Raw genomic sequence first — 20,086 nt, forward strand, 5'->3', positions numbered from 1 at the left:
ACACTTCCAACTGCCTGCGATTTGATTTGAAAGGCGGAACGGGGAAGAGAAGGGACGTATGCACGTAGGCGATATACAGTAAGGACGTGGCAAGGTTGAGCCCACACACATCCGTCCGGGCATCTCTCAGGTACGTGATTTTTAGTTTTATCACTTGCTCCAGCTACAGGTCGGGTATAAGTGCTGATTACTAGTGATGACGGAGGCATATGTATGTATGTATGTATGTATGTATGTCTGTATGTATGTATGTATGTATGTATGTATGCCAAAACATGTGATTGCAATTAAGAGCAACTGTAAAAATACATTTTATGTACAGTAGGCATTAAAGCCAACCTGATATATGTATTTCATATAAAAAGAAAGCAAACTTTTTTCCAATATATTTTTATGAAGGATTATATTATTAACAGATGTTAATGTATTTAATATTTTTTTTTATCTGTGCTTTCTCATCGGACTTTATATATACATATGCACTATGCGTATCCTGTGTCTGTCTGCATACGGCATGTGCCGTATAGGCAGAATGTACTTATACCTGTATTCATCTAGAAACGTTTCTTCAGATCCGCTTGTACTTGAATACGGGAGTACTGTCCTGCAATCATCATCATCATCACTATTTATTTATATAGCGCTACTAATTCTGCAGCGCAGTACAGAGAACTCACTCACATCAGTCTCTGCCCCTTTGGAGCTTACAGTCTAAATTCCCTAACATACACACACACACAGACAGACAGACTAGGGTCAATTTTGAAAGCAGCCAATTAACCTACTAGTGTGTTTTTGGAGTGTGGGAGGAAACCGGAGCACCCGGAGGAAACCCAATTTCCGGCTGATTTAAAAAGCACAAATTACGTTCACTTTGCATTGCATAATGAATCAGACCCTAAATGTACAGCAACGTGGAACTATGCTTTGACAGTGCAATTTTATTTTGTTATCAATTTTGTTATCAATGATATCTGGGCACTAACACACCAAATATGGAATTAATGTTGACATTACAACAATAGGAGAATTTCAATATTCAAAGAGTGATAAACTTTAATTAACAATATTATTCCATCAAACAAGCAGCAATGTCACAATTAATAGACAATACAATAAACACATCTAAACTGGTTGGATTATTTAAGTGATTTAATCATCTCCTACCTTATACATATATACCGATTGATTTTTAGATCCATATTTTATTGGTCAATAAAATCTTGAGCTAAAAATCATTCTGCATATATGTATAGCTTTTATTTTATTATTTTTAAAGATCTGTTTATTGACAACATCAATGAAGTACAATAGATGTATAAACAAACATCCTGCCCAGTGAGTAATCGTAAATTTAAATACAATGTAATGTTTGCAGGCGAGTGTAAATGTGCAATAAAAGAAAGAAAACGGTGCCTGTTATTTTTATTGTGTTTGTAAATACAAGAAAGGGAAGGGATAATAGATGGGAAGGGGAAGAAAGTGAGGTGAAGGAGAAAAAAATAAACATAAGAGGAAAGTGGCTAAGTGGTTAGCACTTCTGCCTTACAGCACATGGGTCATGAGTTCAATTCCCAACGGGTTTCCTCCCACACTCCAAAAACATTCTGGTAAGTAAATTGGCTGATAACAAATTGACCCTAGTCTCTGTCTGTCTGTGTGTGTATGTTAGGGAATTTAGACTGTGAACTCCAACGGGGCAGGTACTGATGTGAGTGAGTTCTCTGTACAGCGCTCCGGAATTAGTGGCACTATATAAATAAATGGTAACAATAATAATAATAATAATGGCAATAGAGGATCCTCTATGTGTTCGTTAAACTGTAGAATAAAAGTTAGAATGTCCTTGAGTGGTAAATGAATAAGGCTGGGTACACACTACAGAAACTTTCTCCTGATGCGATATCATTAACGATTTTACCAATTACTAAAAGTCCTGATCATCATGCTGATTCATATGTACACACTATAAATGTTTTACAAGATTTACCTTCAGGTCTGTACCCTTCATCTGTCATAACCATTGGCTGAAAAGATTGTGACTCTGCACACTCCATAGAGCTCTATGGTCACTGCCAGTTCTGAATGCTTACACACTGCAGAATTGGAACGACATTGTTCCATCATTGAACGAGATTTTTACTCCGTTTATAAAATCAAATGAAACGATACGATAAGCTTTAGAATGATAATCGTTCATCGTTGCAGTGTACACACTAATACGATATTGAGTCGAGCGGTCATTCATCGTGTGATTGGCTCGATAATCGGGTGAAAAACCAGTAGTGTGTACCCAGCCTTAATAGAGTCCAAGTAGACCAGGTTTTTTTAGAAGGAAGCAGGGTATCAAATTGCTCCTTAGTCTATCTTACTCTCTGTCTGTGTGTGTATATTAGAGAATTTAGCCAATGGGGCAGGGACTGATGTGAGTGAGTTCTCTGTACAGCGCTGCGGAATCAGTGGCGCTATATAAATAAATGATGATAATGATGATGGAAGACGTGCGGTCGCACCTCTTAGGAAGGAGTCAGTAAATCAATACATAGCAAGTATGTGCTTGCAAGTAAAGTTAATATTGTAGTGTCCTCCCAAATATGATTATCCCAGCATGGGAAATTGCGCAATTCATTTCGAATTTCAAATGTACTCACTGTCGTAGCGTCAGCTCAGTACAGACGGGTAGCTGGCGTGGGATCGAAATTTTCTTGCAGAGGATTCATTCTAATTAGCGTCCCCATCACTGCTGTATGTGGAGACTGCTGACTGCAATAATGCAGCATAACCTCAATACATGCTAGCAGCCCAGAGACCCTAGCCCTCAATTTTAACAAAATGAACCTTAAATATTGATAAACCGAGTCCTCCATCAGCACTGCGCCCTGGGCGGTCACCCCTATCGCACAGCCCTCGTTACTGCCCTGTAGCAACCAGTATAAGATAAGGTGGGTTCTATAGCTGTCAACATCAGATGATCATAAATGCAATTCTAATAGCCACAAAAATGTATTTAATATTTGTTGGATGACTATTTATGATTTTTGACTTTTCTCCATCCCAGAATGATTTTTGAATAAATGGTTACGAAAACTCATCTGTCATCGTTGCAAAGGCAAAACCATTATAATTAATAAATGGGCTCCTAAGAGTTATACAGGAGTATTGCCCAGACAGGGCATTCTTTTATTGCATGCTAAGTCCTCCACTGAAATCACATCCAAACTAAACCTCTCCTCGATGGACTTGTCTTTCATGAGTGGAAAACTGGCTCCAATCTGTCATCTGCGACTTTAGGAGAGTAAAGGTCATTTGTTGTGGGCGCACTGCATGATAAAGCTACAGAAAGTATTGTGAGGTAGAAATAGTATAGAACTATGTGGGGTGGCTGGTCCCAGGGACAAAGTAATGCACAGATAGGCAGATTAATATATCAGTAAGAAAGTATGGAAGGAGCAGAATCCGCTACCAAAAAAACATTCAAACTTACTAGAGACTAAAACAGATTTTTCACGTATATATTTCTGTATATAGGGTCCATTACCAAATGCCAGGATGATGGACCCAGTATAGACCGATCAGCCACATTAATATCACTGACAAGTGAAGTGAATAACATTGATTATCTCGTTACATTGGCACCTGTCGAGGGGTGAGATATATTAGGCACCAATTAAACAGTCAGTTCTTGAAGTTGATGAGCTGAAAGCAGGAAAAATTGTTCAGGAATAGTTTGAGGAACAGAGTTGAAGGTGTTGATTTGGCCAATAAATTTCCCAGATCTCAATCTGATCGAGCATCTGAGATATGCTGGAAAAACAAGTCCGAGCCATGGAGGTCCCACCACCCAACTTACAGGACTTAAAGGATCTGGTGCTAACATCTTGTTGTCAGATACCACAGGACACCTCCAATTTTTTTTATTTTAACATTTTTTTTTATTAATGCCTTTATTATTAACTGATAACATGATTTCTAAGTTGGTTTTTTTCCTGTGCATTCTTGTGTAAATTTATGATCCACGTAGGTTTTGGACAACACAAGACGTTCGCAGTGTCTCTGTGTAGTAGGGCACAGCAGACCTACACCCGAATTCAATAGGGCACTTTTCTTGAGATCCGTTCCTTGATGAATCCTGGAGTGCATAGAGTTAATTTATGTGCATTTTTAAACAAATGCACTTAGTATGTGTGCCTTCATTATTCAGGCCCTTAATCTCTAACAAAGATGTGCTATTATAATAATCAATGTGACACCAACATAAACAAATGTTTTAGTTTTAAGAGTATAGGGCATTTTCTGCTAACAAATTTAACATGTTAACTTGAAAGTTTTATTCATTTTAAATCACTGTATGTACACAAGTCCACTGTGGCGTTGCCCACAAACTGACATACTGCACCAATCTGTGCCCAATTTAGCCATCCATGTGGTACCGATCCAGTTGTTTGTAATTGAGGTCTAATCCTGATAACCAAACTCTGGCAAGCTCACTTATAGTTATTGACTGAATTTCCCACCAGGATTATAAATTGTGCAGGGCACACGCATGCAGCAATTTGGGATCAATCAGGTAAACATTTACCAATTGCTGGATGTATGGACAGTCTAAAATTTAACAGCAATCTGGTCTAAACATTTCTTTGAGCCCAAGGAAGGTCACTGTAGGGAATTGAAATGGCCAATAACAGCATAAATTCATATCAGGTGTTACTAATATATTTCTTCCTTTCATAGTATATATTTTTACGTGGAAGTTTCATTTCAATGGACCAGAGTGCTTACCAAAATTGTAACTAATTTAGATAGTTGGAAAATGAAAGTGAGCCTCTCTCATTTAGATCCACTGTTGTGTGTTACTGAGCAGAGTAAGTCTCCGAGACACACGATTCCCTCTTCAATATTACTTTGAAAGAGGCCCTCATCGTCCTTCTAGTATCCACATCTCACTCTCGCATCCAAGACTTCTCACATGCTGTTCTCCGCTTATGGAACACCTTGCCCTGTCCAACCAGACTCTTCTCCAAGCACACTCTCAAAGTCCACCTCACTATAGACTATCCTACCCTCACCAGATACTACTCACTCTGCACACTACCAACTATAGGCCCATGGCCACTTAGTCCTGCTAGTTCCTATGGTCTTGGCATTGCCCGCTGTAGACTAAGCTCTGGCAAGCAGGGTACTCTACCCTTGATCTCAGATACACACCTACTTTATCAACCTAGGCCAGTGATTGGCAACAGGGCGGCTCTCTGAGCCTTCACCTGCAGCTGCTTCCTGCTTTATTGAAGGGTTTGTTAGAACATGCAAACCTCATTTAAAAAGTCTGCCGCTATGTTCTTACAGATACTTGTCTATTTCTTGAACTATATTATTTTAACGTATTACTGAGATTATGGATAATGTGTGGAGTCCTTGCCCATCACTGCCCTAGCCTGTACTTATTCTAGTTTATGTGCGTACTGGTCCTTTATGGGCTCAGACACATAGGCACCTCCCATGTATTACATAAGTAAATAAGCATTCACAGTGATGGTTGGACAAAACATGGACACAATAGAACAGGCTACTTTCCTGTCCATCTGCTGACATTACTATAGCAGCCCTCCTGCTTTATAGTCAGATTTGTTTATTACAGCTTGTAAAACTTGATTAAAATGCCTGCTGATGTTACTACAGATAGGTGTCTCTTTGATTACATGCATTGCTGTAACTTGTCAATTAGATTAACGTGTGGCCCTTTCTGACTATCTCACACAAAGATCAATTTCATCAGAAGTCAGTTACACAACCAGTGTTTTTTGGACAATGTCAGATTTCTCTGGTTGCTTTAGTTTCCTCCCAAAAGACAGAGGAACATACAAACCCCATACAGATCTGGGGGTAAATGTATCAATATGCGGGTTCTTCAACACCCACGTGTTCAGCCTCTTCAGCGATTAAATTTCAAGCAGCGCTGCATTGTAAAGGGTTAACTTCCCTTTACAATGCAGCGCCTCTTGAAGTTTAATCGCGGAAGAGGCTGAACACGCAGGTGTTGAAGAACCCGCATATTGATACATTTACCCCCTGGTCAGAAATTTTAACCACTGAGCCAGCACGTTCACTTTGTACACTTCATTAAAGGGTTTAATAAACCCTATTTGAAGTTCCACTTGAGTCCCATTCACCAAGTGATCACTATAGCACTAACTGAACACGCCTGGCTAATGAGATTAATATACTTCTCACCCAGCAGCAAAAACAAATTTAAACACAATGTTATCATGGTATGGGATACTGTTATTCATAGTAGTGACTCGTTAATATAAAACCAACTTTTACATACGAGCTGAACATTCAATATCAATTCAATAGGAACCAGTCCCCAGAATATTAGGTATCGTACTATTTCAGACATTTAAATTAACTGGTGGTGACAAGCTTACTTTAGGGTGAAGAATAATAAAACCCAAACATTTAATTTTGCCAATCTCTAACATTTCAGCAGCACAATTCCCCACACTTCTCAAATCAAAGTGCCCCCTCCTCAGTATAAAAAAAAACCCAAAACACTTTGGGTACAACCATATTTTATTTTACAAAGAGATAGGTATGTTTACGCAATGCTTCCTGCATTAGAGGCGATCCTAGGCCACAGGTCTGCACATTCCTTCGCCACAGGGCCTGTGATAGCTGAACCTGGAAGGGAAAGCAGAACAGTTTAAGGATCAAAACTGAAAAGGATATTGTCACAGCACAATAAGTCCAAGTTGAAACTTCCTAGCATTCCAAGAATTCTAACTGCACAAGACCTGAAATGAATGCTTAGGCTACACCAAGCACCAGCAGAGTCCTTTTTGTACAGTCTGACTGTTCACGAACTAACAGCAAGACAAACAGCATGCTCAGACATCTGACAGCGCAGGTTTAGTTTTGTGAGCTGCACTATTTTGAGTGCAACCATTTTATTATTGGCTCATAGGGATCAGCTGGCTGTTCTGGTCTGAACTCAGATTCAGTGATGGCGCCCAAATCAAGGTAAGTAATACCATTGGTGCATCAAAGCAGCACTATAAGCCTGAGTGTTTTTATGTGGTCCACCCCCAAATACCCTTATGATTGTCAGTAGGGGTACATCATCCAACACATTTATTAAAACGCTTGCACCTCCATAACCACACCAATTTATATATTTGTCGTGAATTATTTTCAGTTACTTGAAATTTGTTTATATGCCCACATTATTTCCATATAGTGTCATTAAAGAAGAGACTCTGCAACTATTTAAACAAAGTCACTATATGTGCACTATATTGAAAACATAAGGCTCTACTTATACTTCCATTTCTAGAAATACCAAATATGTACATATTCTAATTTGACACCATAAGGACACAAGTATACATTTTATAATTTCCCCTGATTACGTACTGTAATTACTGCTCAAATCTTTACATAAGGCCAACAGATGGAAATAGGGGTGGAATACTTCTTGGGACATCTGGGTCCACCACTAACACTGACATTCTAGATTACAGCAAAGCATGCAAAATTAATTAGTGCACACCATTTTTAAGTGCTGTACCTACATGTACATTTGTAATATTACATCTGCAAATAAGACATTTATAATACAATGGAGATGAGTATTTAGTGTTTTGCCATTACTGACAAAACTAAACACAGGTCAGAAGTCAAAACCTAATTGGACTTCTAGAACTGATTAGTTAAATAAACATTTTGTAGCCAGCTAATATACATGTTCCTTAAGCTGGCTACACTGGCCAATCCTGACACTTGGTCCAAGCAACAGAATCACTAATGTATTGAAATGTTTAGTGGCCAAACTGGATTAGGCTGAATTTACACTAGGGTCCACTAGGAGATAACCATACACACGCAGGTCGACAGCAGACAGACTACATTTTCCACCATGCCCAAGTACCTGGGATATTTTAAATCAGATTACTGGACTTCAAAGTAATATGGAGTCACAGTTCTATACCATGTGTGTGGCCAGCATTAGGGGGCATATTCAATTAGCTACAGAATGGTCACAAATCCACTCCGCGGCAATGTAACATTGCAGACTTCTATTTGCCCACACATAGTGGTGCGGGGAGAAGTCCATGATGTTGAGATACTCCAGTACCTGCAAATGTGATCAGCTGCAATGTTTGGAGGACTATGTCAGCTAATTGAATATCGCCCAATAAGTCTATAAATTATGGGTCCATAGTTAAAGCTCTGGTCAGCGCAATACAGTAACAAGTTCATTGTGACTCCATTGTTACACAAGTTCTTACAAGAAATATTTTGGGGAACATTGTCACACCACTGATTGAAGTAGTACAGCATATGTGGCTGCCTCTTCACCCAAAAGCAATGTCTTCATCTCCTCTTCCACGACAACTCACAGTGCCACGGTACAGACACAACAAGTGCTTTAAAGAAGAGGCATATCCTGCATACATTATCCCCCACATCCCTGAGAAACTATCTGGCAAATGTGTGTTAAACCTTGTTATTCTATCCTGTTTCCATGTAAAAAGCATTCGGTTAAGATACATATGGAGAACACAGCATGAAGCCACTGATGTAAGACAGCAGTACAGAGGTGTACATAACTCTCAGCACTGCTAGGCCACCATATACTCACCCTAGTAAGTTACGTGCAACTTTAGCTGCACCAGGTGACCAAGCAGTGAACCCATGGGAAATAAACCAAAGTAAGGTTACATCCAGACTTTTTTCTTCCTAAAGCTTTAGTCACAACTGAGCACTGTACAAACCATAATAAAACAACAGCCATGACACATTAACAGCATTTTCTTAAGGTGCACCTTTTTACTTACCTTTCATCTCCCCTTTATTGTTCACTATCACCCCCGCATTATCCTCAAAATACAAGAACACCCCGTCTTTTCTCCGGTACGATTTTCGTTGTCGTATTACCACTGCCGGATGCACTGTAAGGAGAAACAGGGTTATTTAACATAGAAATGTGAGGCATGGAAGCTGGTTAGAGTAGGAGGCCCAAATGCATGCTACAAACAGAGGCTGTGGCTTCTGATCGGGCCTATGGCTCACATATCAACCTCCGCAGCCATTTAACGGTGGAAAACTTAGAGATTTGCAGGGTTAAGTTGTAATGTTGCATACAAAAAAAAAACAAACAGAACATGTACTATAATAACCCATAGCAACCAAATTTATTCCATTGGTAGAATTACACTAGGCTGCTTAAAATAAATCATATATGACCGGTTACTATGGGTTATAGCACATATCTGTTCTTTGCACTATATTAAATAATACACATAAATTGAGCCATGTGGATTTAAAGATCCTCTAGATCTTTCAGGTATTACTGACGCGTTATACAAGACTTATGCAAAAACTACTAAGGAGACGTTACTTACCCTTTTTTCTTAATTCAGGCTTTCCTTTTTTAACTGTGGCCATCACCATGTCGCCCACACCAGCAGCTGGCAGTCTGTTCAGCCGACCCTTAATCCCCTTTACAGAGATGATGTACAGGTTCTTGGCACCTAGTATAAAAAAGGCATAGATTCTTAAACATTAAGTAGCACAGATTCAACCATACCATTGCCAGAGAACCAAATATTAGCATACTCATAAACAGTCGCACAACCAACATTTAAGACACTGTGACCAGTTTCTTTAAATTAGTGTTTTTCCCTTTGTACAAACAGTGGAGGAAGGCATTTTGTGGGCCTATGAATGCACTAGGAACGACCGACATCACTGCAGGACGAACACACTGATGTCAACAGTTTAGACCAGTGGATCCCAAACATTCTCAGTTCGAGGCACCCCTAAGCCAAAATAATTACCAAGTAGTCCCCGCCTTGCTTACCACCGGCCACGGCACCCCAGGGAGCCGTGGCACACAGTTTGGGAACCACTGGTTTAGACAATTCACCAGTTGCAGTCTCAAATACTGATTGAAGCCACAAGATGCTGTCCCCACTATGTGTAGATGATTAATCCAATTCAGAGGGCCACTAAATACAATACACATGCCCCCAATATGAAAATGCACCTTGAGGTTAACTACTATATTCAATACAATTCAGGTATTTAACTTCTCATTATCTGACACTAGATATAGGCAACATGTTATGCTATTGCTGTCCATTAGTAGTCATTTTAGGTAGGCTGACGAAGTGGCCGTCAATGGTCTTACTGACAAAGTCTGGGGTACACAGAAACCATTCCCACAACAAAGCATAAAGCATTATTAGAAATCTTACGATCTGACAAACCTATGTACTTGTTTCTGGATTGTAGGAGTTATTTTACACTTATAGAAAGAATCCTGAATTTTAGGTTTACTTGTCCTTCAAAGTTCAACTAAGTAACATTGTTACACCACTGATTGAAGTCGTACAGCACATGTGGCTGCCTCTTCACCCAAAGCAATGTCTTTATCTTCTCTTCCACGACAACTCATAGTGCCACGGTACAGACACAACAAGTGCTTTAAGGAGAGGTATTATACTACCAACAATAACAGTACAAACACTCACAGGTTCAACACTGAGCTGCATACACTTTTAAAACATGGAGGCTTGTATGTCAAGGCACCAGATCCTGTCTGTGATCCACAACACTACAAAACCTTACCAGTACTTTCCTTACCTGTATTATCTGCACAGTTGATGACAGCTCCCACGGGGAGACCCAGGGAGATGCGAAACTTCGCACCGGAAGAACCTCCGCGTCCTGGGGGAAAAATAATGTAAATAAAAAAATCTCTTTTTATATCTCTCCAACAACATTTTATTTCTGTCATTACACAATGTTTCTGTGCATTCTGTGCAACATTGATAATATACACTAAGTATTCATTAGACCAATTTTCTTTTACATACCATGCACAAAATTAACATATAAATTACAAGTCAGCAACAGGATGGAACCTACATAAGGTGAAGGTATGATAACTATCCATTCAGCATGTGATGCCATATAGGGACTAATACTACATACAATCTAGATGTTCTACATCACAGCATATGCATAGAACACAAACACACACATTGCACCTGAATATACCTCAGCGGGTCACATGACTTACACGCCAGGTCTATCATACCCCGGGACCACAGACATGGCTCAGTAGGCCATCCGTATTACTCTACACTCCAAGCGGACATTTCAATGCCTCTCGACACGTCCCCCCCTGACCTCCGACACAGGGAATATCCACGGAAGATCACACGGGGTAGTGCGAGGACATCACCAGGGCAGATCCCGGGGAGCGACATGAGTCCCTAATAGAGGATGGCTGCAGATTACGTTACACGATTCGCGGCCCTCACCTCTCTTAGACATCTTGGTTCCCGGAAAGAGAGAGCAGGCCGCGGAGGATGCCGGGATATAACTTCGGCTGCAAAACGAGAGGGGAGGGAGTGTCACGTGATCCCTGGTTGGCGACGCGCACTACGCATTGCCAATCTTCCTCTTACGTCATATCGTACGGCGTGTTGTTAGTTGGATTAAAGCAAAATGTTTTGTACACCGAGGGGCTAAGATGAATCAAGGGTGTAGTACAAATAAAAAGTTATAATTGTTATCACATATAAACGTTTCTTAATGAAATGTGACTATAGGAGAAATAGTTGTCCTATAACAAAGCAAAACACAAAATAAAATACCAGTGAATGATGTAGTCCAGTGGTCAGGGAACAGGGGTAAATTACCCCAAATGGGGTAAAAATGAAATTCCTGGGGGTAATGCTGCCGATTCACATGCTGTCAGTTGGATTGTAGACCCCTTTAAATGTGAAATTGTTGTTGTACCAGAAGAGCCTCAAGGATTGGCAGAGCCACTTTTTGAGCTTTGATGCAATAATGAAGCACGTATTGCATTTAAAAAGAAAGCAGATCTGTCATATTTTTGGATGTCAACAGCTGCAAAGGCATTCAAAATTGCACATGAGGAGGCAGTCAAAAAGCTGCTGCCTTTTGCAACAACCTACCTTTGCGAACAATGATTTTCCACTCTAAGAAACATAAAAACAAAGCAGAGAAATCGATTGGATGCCGAAGACATCAAAATGCCCCAATATTGATGCTCTGGTATCAAAAAATGAAGCAACATCATTTCTCCAAAACCTAAAGTTTTGAAGTTGAAGCTTTCAAAGAAATTTTGAATAGATTCAATGAAATTTTGAATTCCAATAATTAATAATATATGATTTCCTTCCTTTCAAATCAAGGGGGTAACGTCGGCATATCTAAATATATTTTGGGGTAAAAGGTAAAAAAGTTCCCCGACCCCTGATGTAGTCCAACAAAAGTATAGAAGACAAAAAAATGAGGATCTAGGAAAGGATCATCTTACATTCATAATATGAAGGTGTGGAAGGTATAGTTTGTGTAGTAAAAAATAACAACAATCTCTTGTCTATTGTACTTGATAATTATCCAAAACATGAAAAAATAATCAGCAAAGCTCAAGAACATGAGTATGATGGGATAGTCAATTAAAGTATTGTCCAAGGGTTATTTTCGTAGGGCATAGTGGAGTAAATAGGAAAACCAAAACTTAAGCACCACAATCTGAATGAAGAGTAGTCTTTCAACAGCAGGGTTTTGCTTACCTTTTACCCCCACATATATTTAGATACACCGACATTACCCCCTTGATTTGAAAGTAAGGAAATCATATATTATTAATTATTGTAATTAAAAATTTTGTTGAATCTATTAAAAATTTCTTTAAAAGCTTCAACTTCAAAACTTCAGGTTGTGGAGAAAAGATGTTGCTTCATTTTTGATACATGAGCATCGATATTGATGCATTTTGATGTCAGAGCAATTTGGATACAGTCTTCAGCGTCCAATCGATTTCTCTGCTTTGTTTTTATGTTCGTTAGAGTGGAAAATCCTTGTGCGCAAAGGTAGGTTGTTGCAAAAGGCAGCAACTTTTTGACTGCCTCTTCATGTGCAATTTTGAATGCCTTTGCAGCTGTTGACATCCAAAAATATGACAGATCTGCTTTGTCTTCAAATGCAATATTTGCTTCATTATTGCATTGAAGCTCAAGAAGTGCCTCTGCCAACCCTTGAGGCTCTTCTGGTACAACAGCAATTTCACATTTAAAGAGGTCTACAATCCAACAGACAGCATGTGAATCAGCAGCATTACCCCCAGGAATTTCATTTTTACCCCATTTGGGGTAATTTACCCATGTTCCCTGACCACTGTTCTACAGGAACTTATGTTAAATCTTTAAGACGAGAGGCGATGTCTCTTTGGTCCCCAAAGTACTTCTCATTCCAATGTGTGTAGCTGGAGGTAAAATACAGTGCTAGCTGCTGTTCAGACAGGTGTCCTATTGCCGTTTGATTGAGGTGCTCCTGTATGTCACAGCGGCCGCTGCTGCAGTTTTTTTGCAGTAGTAGTGCTTATAAAAAGCACATATGGAGTCAAAGAACACAAAGAATCTGTCTCCTATGATGAAAACTTGGGAGCCGCAGCGGTGATTAATGCCGCTCTTTAGGTATAATGATCCAGATGTCAGCGTGAGAATTATTGTCTGCAGACCAGGCGATCAGTCGTCTGAGTCTTGCGGCTTAGCAGCGCTGGTAGTTGCTGCTGAATGTCTCTATGTCTGGATTAAATTAAAATATAGATGGAGGGAATATTTGTAATACTACCAACTCTTTTCAGCCGTTGATAAAGTCTACCAAGGCACACTCATGGATAGAGATCCTTTACTGATCCCTAACAAGAAAAACAAAACTAAGCTACATAATGTAGCCATCCTCACACAGTACAGCGATAACCCAAAACAGTTTGCAAAAATCAAGACACACTGATCCATCCTTCTTAAAGACACCTATTTTACCTGACAAAACGAAATGTATAGACAAGAAAGCACCTAACCTCAAAAACAAGCTTGTTTCCAGTTTTTGTGCCACACAAAATAAAAGGAAAACCAGAGACGTGGGAAGGCGAAAAAAAAGAGGGTTTCTTCTGTAACGACTGCAATGCATGTAATACCACAGAGCAGAGCACTAACAAACCCATTAAGACCTTCAAATCCAATTTCACTGATAGAGAATTCAAGATGAATTAAAAGATCACGTGATACTGTGGGCGTAATTTATCTTCTGGTACGTCCCCATGGACTCCTATATGTAGGACGCATAATACGTAGCCTACATATAAGAATCCCTGAACACGTGAGAAATGTTAGAAAACACCTAGAAACTCACTGTGTCTCCAACCATTATTCTAAATTTCATGGGCATGATCCAATTACCCTGAATTTTATAGGCATTATGAAAGCCTTTAAACACTGGAGAGGGGGGGTTACATTAAAAATACATCCAGAGAGGAGGCCCATTATGATCTACACCCCCTCACAGGGGCAAACGCAAGATTTAGAAGGGGGGGCTCCTGAACCCCCCGAAAAAAAAAAAAAGAGCGAGATAGAGCATGCGCAGCAGCTCCATTTCAGCAAGTCTGAATTCTACAGCAGCCGCGGCGCTGTCAAGAAGCATCCGCGGCAGTGCTGTATTATACTACAATACAGCACTGCCGCGGACGCTTCTTTGACAGCGCCGCGGCTGCTGTACAGTACTGTTGGTTCCCGGAGGAGAGGGGTTTCTGGAGAACCAGAAACCCCCCTTGCGTGCGCCACTGCCCTCACTCCCAAGGGCCTTAATCTGGATTTTGATTTGGGCACTTTTCTGGAAAATAACTAACTTAATGGTATCAATATTTATTTATCTTGCAGTAGTATCTATATTAGTTAATTTCACCTGATATTCATCTTATATTATATACAGGTGCTCCTATATATATTGACCTATTGCAATTATGTTGATTACTATTTAGGATATGTTTTCCTGCTGCATCAGATATATTACATTTATGTGGATTACAATGTATTCTTTTCTTGCTGCACCTGACTTATAATAATTGTGCGGATAACAATTTAGTCAATTTTATACCACATTTGTATTTCTGCTTCTCTATGATTGGATCTGTTCCTACCCACAATCTTCACAAGCTTAGCAATAGGATGGCACATTAACACTTATGATCGCAACTGCCCTACTTTCCTAGCTATCTAAGTTTTGTGTTATTTACCACTGCTACTGTAGGCATATCCGCACGGAATATACGATTTTATGCTGTAATTTATTATGCCTTGCTTGTAATTAACTTTTCATAGCAACCCTTTGATCAAGTTTATTGCCTTGTATTGCTATCACATCAGACTAATGAAAATGCGTTGTATGCATTACAGACCTTCTCTCCTTCATTCATGGTTTATTCCTAACACAGAGACAATCACCTATAACCACTTGCGCTGTTAAGCCACAAGACTCAGACCGCTGATCACCTGGTCTGCAGACAATTATTCTCCCACTGACATCTGGTTCATTCTACCTAAAGAGGGGCATTAATCACCGCTGCTGCTCCCACGTTTTGATCATAGGACACAGATTCTTTGTCATCTGCAACGGACTCCACATAACGCAGCAGCCACCGCTGTAGCATACAGGAGCACTTCTAACGAATGGGCAATATAAGAGCAGTACCAACCAGACGGCAATGGGACAACTGCCTGAACAGCAGCCAGCACTGTATTTTACCTCCAGCTACACACACTGGACTGAGGAGTACTTTGGGGACCTATCGTCTTAAGGGGTAACATAAGTTCCTGTAGAAAGACTACCGTTCATTCACAGATTGTGCTACTTATGTAAATTTTGGTTTTCCTATTATTACCACCATGCCCTGCACAAAATAGCCTTTTGGTTGCTGTCTGCTGTTACCGTAGATATCTGTATTTATACATGGAAGTATTACCGAGGACCATTAGAGTCAACCCAGATATCTCAGGACTGCAGATAGGTGATAAAGAATTTAAATTGGCCCCTTTTGCAGACGACCTCCTGACCTTGCTGATGAATCCCATTGTCTCGATTCCCAACTTGGGGCTAGATTTACTAAGCTGGGGGTTTGAAAAAGTGGGGATGTTGCCTATAGCAACCAATCAGATTCTAGCTGTCATTTTGTAGAAAGTACTAAATAAATGAAAGCTAGAATCTGATTGGTTGCTATAGGCAACATCCCCACTTTTTCAAACCCGCAGCTTAGTAAATCTAGCCCTTGATGTCTGAATTTTGGAGATTAGGAGATCTAAAAATGAATTATACAAATTCTGTTGTTCTCAACATCTCTGACTTTTCGGGTGTAGTTGAAGATCTGTAGCATTCCTTTCGTTTTTGCCTGGCATCCAACCGGGTTAAAGTACCTGGGGGTCATTATTAATAGGGATGTGTCCGAAACATTTGCACACAATTTCCTGCCCATTTCTACAACAATCTGCAAAGACTTGAGAAACTGACATCCTAAGGGTTTTTTCCTGGATAGGAAAAGTTAATGTAGTTAAAATTAATCTACTCCCAAGAATCTTGTGTCTTCTACACACTCTTCCTGTACATATCCCCAACCTCTGGTTCAATGACTTACATCTGGAGATGCAATTGCCACACTTAACCACATATCACGACGCCGTAATGTTAAACAGAATTTTAGATTGGACGAGAGGTGGTAATGTTAAACAGTGGGTGTGGATGAGGGATTCATGCTGAAGGCTTCGATCCAAAACATTCCTAGGCTCTCCATGCTTCCCTCTATACACCATCCGACGATAACCTCTACCTTAAAATGTTGGTCTAGGCTTCGAACCCTAGACAGCGTATCCTCCCTGACCTCCCTCCTGACACCATTAATTAATAACTCGGACTTTACCCCAGGCAAACCGGTGACAGCTTTTATCCACTGGTCACGGGCGGGGGTCTCGCCGTAATACTATTTGCAGATATCCAAACAAAATGGGATTTGCCCAACTCTGACGTGTCCAGATACCTGCAGCTAAAACATTTTATGTACACCCCGGATGTTCGTAAGATAGCAGGGAGAGAGCTCACCCCATTCGAGACCCTGTGTACAACCTCACAATAACCAAGGCACACTCTCTCATCCAAATATAAAATTTTGATTGAGCACTTCTTTGACTCTTTGCCAAAATTTACTGGAAATGAGACCTGGGAGCTGTCATCCCAGGCCATAATTGTCTTAACATTTCTCAAACAACACATATTAGTTCGGTCAATGTTAGAGTTATAGAAACTCAGAACAAAGTCCTATTCAGGTGGTACTGGTGTCCCAGCCTGTTAGCTAAGATGTACCCAGGCCTCACAGTTTTATGTTGGAGGTGCAATTTAGCACCTGGCTCACCACTGCACATGTGGTAGGAATGCCTCACACTCCGTCCTTTCTGGGAGAATGTGATACTCATTTCCAAGGCAATGACAGGGGTTGAGGTCTCAAATTGTTCAAGGTTTTGGCTCTGCTTAATGTTACAGAAATGCCCATTTCTTAGTACAAGAAATCCATTCTGAAATATCTTAATTGTACCGAGAATGCTGTGATACTGGTCCGCTGGAGATCTCCAACGCCACCACAGTCCATAAAGGAATGATTGCGAGACTGGACTTTTACATGTCCATGGACGACTTGATTTTATCCTCTGCAGACAAGTTCCGCAAATATCGTGCCTTGTGGTATGAGTGGATAGAACTCAAAGACACCTCACTGTTTGCTCTTTGGAATAACTGAGTTATGGACCCTGCCCACATCGCTTATCCATCATTTGGCTACAGGTATCTGTTCTATGACCCTTTGAAAAATATGTTCCCAGTTTAATTTTCCTGCTTTCCTAATTCCCCTCCTCCCCCACTACTATCCCGCTATTCTGCCTAAGTGTTTTATTGACTACGGTTTACTATCTGAACACATGCATTCCATTAATGTTTCCTACAGTTGAACCAATGTGAGATATCTTCATGGTAATACTGTTTTGTTAGGGGATGTATATACCGTGCACTTGTATCACCTGGTTTCTGTAAATTATCAAAACTGTATCACTTGCAATAAAAACAGACTGTACAAAAAAATAGCCCTTGGACATTATTTTAATTGTCTATCCCATCATACTTGTTCTTGAGCTTTGTGTATTATGTTTTTAGACAGTTATCAAGTACATTGCATAAGAAATTGTTATTTTTTATTGCACACCTTCATATTATGAATTTAGGATGATTCTTTGCTAGATCCTCATTTTTTTTGTCCTCTATATTTTTGTCGTACTACATTATTCACTGGTATTTTATTTTTATTTTACTTTATTTTTGTCTTGCTTTGGTTTGTGTCTTGCATTAACTTTGAAACTTACCTTCACTTGATTTTCTACAAATGTTTATACACTGTATCTAGACCATTTTGCTGTATTTTTTTATATGGTTCTAACCAGAACAATTGTCTTTACTTAATAATAACAAAGATATTTTGTTAATAAATGTTATTTAGATACCTTCTTCTGTGAACTCAAATAAGTCACTCTGTACACGTTCCTAACCCTACACCCTTGATTCATGTTAGTGCCTTGGAGTTCAGAATATTTTGCTTGTACCCTTTAGGAATAAGGGGTCTCCTCTGTGAATCTCCAATTGGCAGCTTACTTCATCCATTCCTACTCATAGGGAGCGCAGATAAAGTTACCCATTTTCTCTGTTAGGTGAACAATCTGCATGTGGGATCCTAAATAATACATTTACTGTTTTTCATGTTTTAATATATATTGTTGGGGTTGGATATTTTATGATAACAATTTCTCCTATAGTCATCATCAACATTTATTTATATAGCGCCAGCAGATTCTGTAGCTCTTTACAATTGGTGATGTGTCTAAGCCCCTATCAGTGTAGGTACCTGGTACATTCACTGCATGGGAAATATGATTTAGTCAGCTTTTAGCCACACATATACTGTATTATATTACTGAGGTTGTTTTTGGTGATGGTAGTATCAGTACAAAACATGAAAATGGATAATAAAATATGTGCATTTTGTCTTCCAAGTCACCCAAAAAATAAGAACATTTTTTAGCCATTTATCTTTTTTATTGATAAAATGTATATATTGGGACAATCTTTTAAGAGTTAATTTCTCTTGTGGTTGCTCATTAATGATTCATATGGATGTGTAGAGATCTAAAAAACAAGATAATCTTACAGTGAGAAATTGAAGATACATGGTCATAAATTGAAAGTAACAGCAAAAAATGCAAAGTGAAAGGTCAACTTAAAGTAAAGGATAATGTGTAGATATTAGCCCATGAGAAGTTATTTACAATTAATATTCTATGCTAGAACCTTAATGCACATTAGCATGCATTAGACATATATAAAGAGCCCCCTCTCCCTCTCTATTCACAGAACTTGTTTTCACTAGCAGACAATTATAGTTGCCAGCTCATTTGTTTGGTGTTACTTAGTTTTCTCTATGTCTGGTGCATGTAGATTTTCTTGCAGGAGCGGACTATAATACTTGTATGCTTTAGGTTATGTTTTAATCATACTTGCCTACTCTCCCGGATTGTCCGGGAGACTTCCTAATTCTGCATAGATCCCCCGGACCCCCGGGAGAGCAGTTGGTTTTCCCGCATCCTGCCATTTCCTAGTAAAGTGGGCAGGATGGGGACCTCCATGACGTGAGTCATGGCAAACCGCGTAATGTAGGCTTTGCCACCTGGGTCATATTGACGCGGCTGGGAAAATGCATCATTGGGGGCGGTACCAAAATGACACGATTCCCTGCCCTCCCCTCCGTCCTCACATTTAACAACCCCTCCAGGATATGTTCAGATTCTAGTGTTAATTAACATTTTAAGTTAAAAAGTATTTGGATATACCCATGCTGTATATTTTGCTCAATGGGTACTTTTGTGGCATTATTAACCACAATGGGTCTGGTGACTCCCCAGTCATTGTCTCCTGTCCATATACTAGGATACCTCATCCCTATCCTATTCACTAAAGTCGCAGATTTTGGAGACCACCCCAGTAATAAAAAACAATGCCCTGCCACGCTGGGCAATTAATATAAAATGAAGCCCTAATAGGAGAGGGTTATAGCGCAGGAGGATTGTCAGTGAATTTCTAGGATGTCTTAAATTGCCCTTTTGCCTGGTCCTAACACTATCCTCCA

At 39.7% G+C, this 20,086-nt stretch overlaps 1 protein-coding gene and 1 non-coding gene across 2 annotated transcripts; both read right to left on the minus strand.

Moving 5' to 3' along the window:
• Positions 1-6,552: 6,552 nt before the first annotated feature.
• Positions 6,553-11,434, minus strand: RPL23 (ribosomal protein L23). Its single transcript, XM_075183287.1, has 5 exons — positions 11,328-11,434; positions 10,645-10,728; positions 9,402-9,530; positions 8,835-8,948; positions 6,553-6,678 (listed from the first exon to the last, which is right to left on the minus strand). Exons 1-5 carry the CDS (start codon positions 11,338-11,340, stop codon positions 6,596-6,598), a joined length of 423 nt encoding a protein of 140 aa, XP_075039388.1. The 5' UTR covers positions 11,341-11,434; the 3' UTR covers positions 6,553-6,595.
• Positions 8,304-8,437, minus strand: LOC142100554 (small nucleolar RNA SNORA21). Its single transcript, XR_012678852.1, has one exon. It is a non-coding gene; the product is annotated as a small nucleolar RNA SNORA21 (small nucleolar RNA).
• Positions 11,435-20,086: the final 8,652 nt, after the last annotated feature.

This window comes from Mixophyes fleayi, chromosome 8 (genome assembly GCF_038048845.1).
Source record: "Mixophyes fleayi isolate aMixFle1 chromosome 8, aMixFle1.hap1, whole genome shotgun sequence".
NCBI classification, from domain to species: Eukaryota; Metazoa; Chordata; class Amphibia; order Anura; family Limnodynastidae; genus Mixophyes; species Mixophyes fleayi.

Coding starts and splice junctions, on each gene's coding strand:
- RPL23 (XM_075183287.1), bottom strand. Junction 9,531..10,644: donor CAACTGTGCAGATAATACAG/GTAAGGAAAGTA, acceptor TTTTTATACTAG/GTGCCAAGAACCTGTACATC. Junction 8,949..9,401: donor GCCTGAATTAAGAAAAAAGG/GTAAGTAACGTC, acceptor TTCTCCTTACAG/TGCATCCGGCAGTGGTAATA.